Source organism: Egretta garzetta, unplaced genomic scaffold, assembly GCF_000687185.1.
Source record: "Egretta garzetta isolate BGI_Z169 unplaced genomic scaffold, ASM68718v1 scaffold321, whole genome shotgun sequence".
Lineage (NCBI taxonomy): Eukaryota > Metazoa > Chordata > Aves > Pelecaniformes > Ardeidae > Egretta > Egretta garzetta.
In genome coordinates, this window is record NW_009258756.1 from 775613 (window position 1) to 784052 (window position 8440).

An 8440-nucleotide genomic window follows, 5' to 3' on the forward strand; every position below is an offset into this window, starting at 1 on the left:
TGGCTTCCTTTGATGAGAGAGCTAGAGCTTCCCAAGGACCATTTCTTTCTTACCAGATCTCTTGACAGTCTGTACTGGTTTCAACCTCATGTATGGGTGCAGTGCAGAAAAATAGAGACTACGCCAATTGTAGCATGACATTTCCTGTAACATACAGTATGGTTGAAAAGTCTGTATATGTCCTTGTCTGTGTTCTTGTGATAACCTAATTTAATGGTGTGTGCTGAAAGTAGATTTTTCCGTCCATCAGAATTTTACAGTAGCACCAGAATAGAGGAATTATATAGTATATAGAATGTGGTTACTGTTATGATGATTATAAACAGTAATGTGTTCTGCTTTAAAGTGTAATTATGATTTGATACTTCTGAATCTTTTCTTCTGGAATACTGCCTCTTCATATTCAGAGATAAACTTGGTCTTCTCATTCTCATACATATATTTAGACCTGCCAGGTTCTTCAGTTTAGGGAAAAAATTGTAATGCCACAGATTTACCTTTCTATTACTGAAATTAAAAATAAGAAAACTGAATAAATACTATTCCAACTGGAATTTATCAAGATTATATTAACTTGCAATTTTAAAGTAATTATGTTTATAATGTAAATCTAGATACATTCCACCATTCCAAAACTGTCAAATTTGACCATTGTATAACTAAATGCACATAAAACAATTACTATTATAATGTTGTTATTAGTATTTCTCTTGGCTAAAAGTTGCTTCTTGCTTGTCTAATTCTACAGATGTATCACTTTAAAATACGCCACGTGTAAACCAATCCTTGTCTTCAGAAATGAAGCGCACTCTTGGCTTAATTATTCAAAGAAATTCCTGTGTGCTTAAAATTTACGGCTGTATATAAGGAGGGTGGAGTGGGTTGTGGAATGTTTGCGAAGGAGTTTTTAACATTAAAAACTTATGGCACAAGTTTAGTGCATTTCACTAAGAATTACAAGCTGTGAGCACTAGGATTTATTATTTGTAAAGAATTCTCAGTGGTCCTTGTGTTAAATATTCAAGTGCTGTGGTGATGATTAATAGGAAGAGTGAGAAATAGATCTGCCTTGATACCTTTCTCTATGCTAGTCTTCCCAGTTGCAGCCACAACCCCAATTTTTTTTAAACCAGTTGCAGTCATTCTGTACTGCTCTTTTTCTTTTTGGTTAACCACAGGAAAGAGGATTTATTTTTAGAGTGTTTTCAGTTCTGTCCTTAGCTGATTATAGCAATTAAAGTTAGACCTAATAAAAAGTTGGTTTATACTGATCTGTCTCTGTTCCAAGAGAATGCTGGTAGTAGTGGAGTTTCTGTGCAGAAATGTTTTGATAAAGGCTGGGAAAAAGTTAAATTTCTCTTAAACACCTAATTGGCTGTTTTTATCTGTGATAGATTTAAGAAAGTCATCCTATTTTTCACAGGTGGCGACAAAGTGATAGATGTAATAGATGTAGCAAGACAAGCAGACAGTAAAATGAAGCTCCATAATTATATTAAATATTTCACAAATCCTGACCGACCAAAAGTATTGAATGTGATCAGCCTGGAATTCTCGGACACAAAGTGAGTATTGACTTCAATTCCTTGAATGTAGGAAGTGGTTTTCACAAAGTTGAACAGTATGTGTAAGAACATAATGTCTGTAGTGGGAAAGATAGGAGGCTGTGTATTTTATGTAGACAGCTACTGTGATGTAATGTGGGTGTAAAACATTTTTATTAATGCATAAGTAATAACTTTGCAGGAAACAAAAATTTAAAGCTGTCATTTAAAAAGAGGTGTGCTTACTCTTGATTATATTTATGTTTCTTTGTTTGTTTTAAAAGGATGTCTGAATTAGTGGAAGTACCAGATATTGCCAGAAAGCTTTCATGGGTGGAAAATTATTGGCCAGATGATTCTGTCTTCCCTAAGCCTTTTGTTCAGAAGTATTGCTTGATGGGTGTCCAGGACAGCTATACTGATTTTCATATCGATTTTGGAGGAACATCAGTTTGGTACCATGTTCTCTGGGTATGAAGGCTTCTTGATTTACGACTGTGTGAAACAAAATTTATTCAGTGTGCAGCTTTCTGCCATGGCATTATCACCTAATAATTAGAATTATTACCTGTATGAAATTTTGTGCTTAAAAGCCAGGGGAGGAGATTGAAAGTGAATTACTGATTGTTGGTGTTGCATTTTTATGCTTTTATTTTAGCATGCTATTGGTGACTTCTAGACTATAATTGGTTGACTGATCATTTTAGTAGACTGGTAGGTGATACAGTGAGGTTTTAGTATGAAAAAATGGAAGTCATTGACATATTCAACTTTTTATTCTTCTTGCAAACTTTGACCATGTGTACATCATAGAAGAGACAAAATGGTTTCATCTTATGTTTTCTCATTTGGCATGTGTGCACATATCCGTAAATTGTTTATAAAAGCTGAAATTTTTTAATACTCCATTGAAAAGTTTTGTTTGGTTTATTTGCTTCTTTGACGTCGCAAGACACCAACTGGTTGGTATACTATTGACTAAGCTTTTGTTGGATTACAGCTGTGAAACATGGGGGCTGGGAAGCCCCAAAGTTCCATAGTGGAAATACGGAATGCTTGCCATTTAGTTCAATCTGTTACTTTATTAGGAATGACTCAGAGGTTGTAGTACCCTTCCAGGAGGACATTTGTTTATTTATTTGATATTTTTGTTTAATAGGGTGAGAAGATATTCTATTTGATCAAGCCCACTGATGAAAATTTGGCTCTGTATGAGTCTTGGAGTTCATCTGTCACGCAGAGTGAAGTATATTTTGGGGACAAGGTTGACAAATGCTACAAATGTGTTGTGAAGCAAGGACACACTTTATTTGTTCCAACAGGTAAGATTTTACCCTTATTACTACGACTTAGAATGTTTAATCATCCGGGATGGGATTGTGTTATCAGCATTTGGTTTCTCCTAAAATTTGGGGTAAGAAAGAATAATAAAAATTCAGAAATCTAGTTTTTCAAAACAAGTTACTAGCTTTTTTAGATTGCCTGACAGTAATAACAGTTATCAGGGAAGGAAAGGGTGTTTGTTACCCAATTATAAGATAAGAAATTAAAGCTTAATTTGGATATTGGGGAAATAGTCCCAATTCATAGAACACACACTGTAAGTTGTTTTGTGGTTTTTTTTCCCCCATTTTTTGTTTTGTGTCCGCAGGAAATCTAAACTGTGGTGGAGCCTGTGGTGAATCTCTGAATCAAAATGGAAGTGTCCCTAAATAAAATTGAAGAATATATAATTGAATTCACGTGTTAATTCCTTTTATTAAACATAAAAGGTGTAGATGTAGTTCATGGAGCTGTAGAGTTCATAAATCCATGTCAGCAGCTTCCTTTAAAAATGATGCAGACGTGGTCTTTTCTAATTTTCTTTAACAACGTTTCTTGTAGCTGTCGCCTAATACCATCTGATAAATTACAGTACATTTTTAAGAAACAGAAATACCAAGACAATTAATTTCTTTATCTATTTAAAAAAACCCAGAAAAGTCCTCCAAACAAAAAGCACCACCCCAAACTCCCAAATACAATAAACTTAGAAGTTTTTAATAAATCTAACTATATTTTTCCAGTAACGTGAGTGCCAGTTAATTGCTTGTATTTTCACTTAAATAGCCCATCCATATAAATACTTTTTTTAATTGTATTATTAAAGATTTTTAGTGGGTACTATCTTCCCTTGTTTGGGGGAGGAAGCTTTAAATACACAGAAGAAGAAAATGGTGCACGACTTTACTTCTGGAATTAGCCTTGAAGATTATGTTCAGTACCTTACTCTGTCATGGACTTCCTAGACAGACTACTACATTTTTCTCATAGCTCAGTTCTCTATCTGTGAGGTTTAGTGTTTACTGTTCTAGTTCGTGGCTTGTGCAGAATAAATACTACATGATAAGGAGCTATATACGCACTTAAAATTTCTGAACACCCAGAGTTTTTTAAAGCCATATATTTTTATCAAGGGATAACATTCAATTTCCATTTATTGAAGTGTAGCGTCATATGTCTGTGAACAAAGAACACAGAATTATAGAATGAAGAACTTTATTGTGACCCACAGATCTTTGAAAACAGTTACTGCTTCCCAAGTAGTCAGCTAAATCCGAGCTCTTGCTATAATGTGGCCAAAAAGAAAAGTATCATAAAGTGATACTTTGTACATGTGTGTATATACACATAAAATGGTACTTTTTAATGTAAATGTGTGTATACACATACGTGTGTATGTGTGTACGCACATACATGTCCATATGCATATGATGGAGTATAGTATAAGAACCAATAAATTAAACTAGGTTTCAAGACAGGTGTTTAAAAAATGGGAAATTCTGTAAGACTCATTAAAGAAAGGCTTTAAAAAAACCTGGTATCTACTGAAAACCATTTTGCTGTTCCTGCTTGCACTGGTGCTAGCGGATGTCATAATTATTTTACAATCTCTCAAATATGTTCGGAGTAGACTTCTGATTTAAAATTAATCTTGCGTGTAGATGAATAGCACCTACTGGGAAGCTCTTGAGAGTTGTTTAAATATTATTCAATATATTCTGTGTGGTCTACACCAAATTTTCTTGCCTTGTTACATAGACCTTGATCAAAACCTCAGCATAAAAATAGCAAGTAGGATTGTAAAAAAAAAAAAAAAAAAAAAAAAAGATTCCTTTTGTTGATACAGGTGTGCCATAAAAATCCTTGGTGTTGATGCAACAGTGAGGAGGCTTTGTTGTCAGTTTTGTCAGTCTCTGGGGAGATGTGTGTTTAAAGGATTGAAATACACATATTCCTTGGAGAGTCAGAGGTATTTATCTACTGTGATGAAGATGATAAGAGTGAAAAATTGAAACCATATTAACAAATGCAAAAGGCAGCTGGTAATAGAAGGCAATCTTCATTGCACTGCACTTCTCGAAGAACAGAAGTAAAACTGAACAATGTATAATGTTAATTAAAAAAACCCCTTAGGTTGCATGTGCCGTTGCATTCTACATTCTCTCATATACCATTCTGTAACTTATTTCCTTCCCAGGCTACATAGTAGGCATGTTGCTTATTCAGCTTTGTTGCTAGGTTTCAGTTCTTTTTACATGTGGTACCACAACAACTAGAACTGGTTGTTCTTAACTGAATTAGGGCATTGATTTAGTGGTAGCTTGCAATATATAGTTGCTTGTGATTTGGTCTGATCTTGGCTCAAGTTGGGGAACTTCCCTGTGTTTGTACATCTTGCCTATGCTCAGTCAAACCATGAAGTAATCTGCAAATGTGTGGCCAACTCATCTTTTGTCAAAAGATCACCCATATGCATGCAAAATCAGAAAAAAAACGCCACCTTGAAAGAAGAAACTCTATTTGTAGTTTATTTACATTAAGGCTGTACTATGTAAATTTTAAAGGTAACTGGTTTTAATCAGGAAGCTAATAAATGTTATTTTGTGTACTTACTTGAAATTATCCAGTGGTAATCAGCTAGATTGGTAGCATAATATTGGCCATGCTTTGCCATGTTGAATAGCGGAGTTCACAAGGACAATATTTCAATTATGTGACAACTTTAGAGTGCCTAGACTGGGTTTTAAGCTGAACCTAATTTCACTGGAGTTAGGATGACTGTATTTAGAATAATTAATGGAACTATGTCTGAATTCTTATTTGAGAAACTTCAGTATTGCTAAATGACTTTTAAATGTTGTACCAACAGCTCCATTACTGTAAGCCATATGTAAATATTGAAAGTAATTTAATTCTGTTTTATTTTTATGACTTTATCTTTTGTTCAGTATGTTTTTGCTCTCCTAACTTGCTTATTTTTGTTGATGGGAGGGAAAACTTTGAGGAATTGTTACTTGAAAAATCACTGGCAGTCTTGCATTTCCTGCCTATGTTCCCCCACCAGTAAAAAAGTCTTAATCTTAACTCCTTCAGAAAACCACAGTTCTACTAGATTCCTGAAACACTGCAATTTACATGTTGTTAAAATTTAGATTACTTGTTCCCAGCACAGAATACAAATCTATTTGCTTTTTTGTTTCCAGTTACAGCATTTTCCTTATATATGTATTTAAAAACAGTCTTAGAATAATTTATATGTATGTATTAAGTTTCAGAATCTGTCATTTCAGGCTGGATTCACGCTGTGCTCACATCTCAGGATTGTATGGCTTTTGGAGGAAACTTTTTGCACAACCTCAATATTGGCATGCAGCTCAGGTTAGTCGTGGCTCTTCCTATACCTTTTCCTCATTTAGTAGGATATTCTTTTTATAGATACTTCTCTTCATGCTTTTAACCAGGATCAAATTGTTACAGGCTCTCAAACAGACAATAGTGGCATTTTCAGTTAGACTGTATCAAGCACATACTCTTATTTCACTTCTGCAAAGTTTGTTTCAAAAGCAAAATGAAGTGTATCCGAGAATTTAAGTGAATAAAAGGGGAAAAAAAAGAAAGAAAAACTCTACTTTGAAGATTAGTGTAAATGAGTGAAACAAAACTGAGCAAGCCCAGGTGTGCGACACTGAGTTGAAATGAGCATCCTCAAGTCAGCATTGCTCTAAGGGCAGCTGTATATAGTTTTTGTCCAAGATGTGGAGCTGTCTTCTAAACATATTGTTTTTATTTATTACAGTGGAATCCTGATAAAATTCCATCTGTTAAAAGATCACACATTGGGTTTGTATCCTAGTTTTATGAAGTCCAACTTTATTCTTAGAAGTGCCGCAGTCAAACTTGATAAGGTCAGAGCCTGGATGAGACCAGAGTTCAATCTTGTCTGTGGTCTTGTTGGGATTTAACTATGTGGTTCTTGACTTCTTTTATTTATCATGGCCATGGTTATTTTATTTTATTTTGGACATTGTGTCAATTTGAATGATTACATAGTTGAATAGTGAGTTTGATAATTAAAATATTAATGTTTTGTGATGTTTCTATTTATTCAGGTGTTATGAAATGGAGAAGAGGCTAAAAACCCCAGATCTTTTCAAATTTCCTTTCTTTGAAGCCATCTGTTGGTTTGTGGCCAAAAACTTACTGGAAACATTGAAAGGTAATCCTTGTTCTGTTTTTAAGAGAGAGACATATATCTGCACTTATTTTTTTTCTCCTCTCCTTCATTGGTAATGGAGAAAATTATACTGCTGTTGTGTGAACAGAGGAAACTTTTTAAGCTGGAAAATCAGACTTGAATTCCTGCACTGTGACAGTTCTAGATTCAGCAGTTCTTGGTTTTAGTAAACGATCTTTCTGAAAACTGCTTTGGTAATTAAAGTGTTCTAGGATAATTTGTGCTGTGCAGAAATCTTAGTGCACTTGGTGATGTGTATAACTAACACTTTGTAGCAAGCTGCTGGAACCTTTGAACTATTGTATTAGTGTTTTTCATCCAGTGCTGATCATCATCTGGTCAATGAAAATATTCTAGATGATCAAGACCAGGGTATCTGAGATCCTGTCATGGTACAACTATACTACCAGCCAAACACGATTAATTTGCCATTATCTGAAATGATCTTGTTAAGGAAGATAGGAAACTTATTTCAGTGGCATCAGTTTTTCACTCAGGCTTGTTCTATATCATTTAAGATCTTCGAGTACCCTTTGACAGCCTTTCTCTCTCTCTTTCAGCAAATGACTCTAAATCATGCCACTAAATTGTATCTGTGGGTTTCTTCTTGGTGGCTTCACAGCTGAATGAAGAGGCTTTCTTGCATTTCTACAATTTTCTTTGACCTTTTCAATCAAAATACTTGTTGTCTTCTGCCCTTTGTTCTGAAGGGAAAGGTGTGTGGGAGGGCTTTTGTAGGAAAGATGCATCAGTTCCTATGAGCTGTGTTAAATCCTTTATATCTGTGCTTACCAACAGAAATCTCAACAGTTTCTTGTTCTTGACAGTCGCCGGTCCTTTCCAGACTTCCTCATCTAGGCCTGTAATTCCTATATCTGTACCCATGTGTAACTGAGCTTGAAAGAGTGCCTGTCTGATTTCACCTTCTTTTCCTCAAGTATTTTGCCTTCTGCCTGCTCTATTTAATCTTAATAATAAATGTCATATCCCAAATGATGTATTTCAAAGGAGAGAAATCAACCTTCAAAGGGGGCTGCTGAATTCACCTTCTGCTTTGGAAGAGATCAGAATCTCATGTAACCTTTTTCTAATATGAAAACAGTCACAATTATTGAAAATTACCTATTCTCCTTTCAGCAAATGAAGGCATTGAACAACCATTGTTTCCTAAATGAGCATTTAAAGTTTCTGGATGAACCTAAAGCAACTCAGAAATCTTACCAAATAGAACAACTTGACGAAAATTTTTCCTTCTAAAAAAGGAGTATTTTCTTCTTGAAAGCTTGCTTTGGTTCGTCTCATACCTGCATATTTAAAATTTATATACTCATCAGAAGAC

General features: G+C 34.6%; 1 protein-coding gene across 1 annotated transcript in view; it reads left to right on the forward strand.

Moving 5' to 3' along the window:
• KDM7A (lysine demethylase 7A) overlaps positions 1 to 8440 on the forward strand; it is a gene marked incomplete at its 5' end in the record, with an annotated part of 40256 nt that overhangs the window by 6614 nt on the left and 25202 nt on the right. The window contains 5 exons of the mRNA XM_009649233.2: positions 1424 to 1565; positions 1829 to 2015; positions 2704 to 2866; positions 6158 to 6245; positions 6977 to 7083. Of these exons, the coding sequence (XP_009647528.1) occupies positions 1424 to 1565; positions 1829 to 2015; positions 2704 to 2866; positions 6158 to 6245; positions 6977 to 7083 (687 nt within the window). The remainder of the gene's footprint in view (positions 1 to 1423; positions 1566 to 1828; positions 2016 to 2703; positions 2867 to 6157; positions 6246 to 6976; positions 7084 to 8440) is intronic.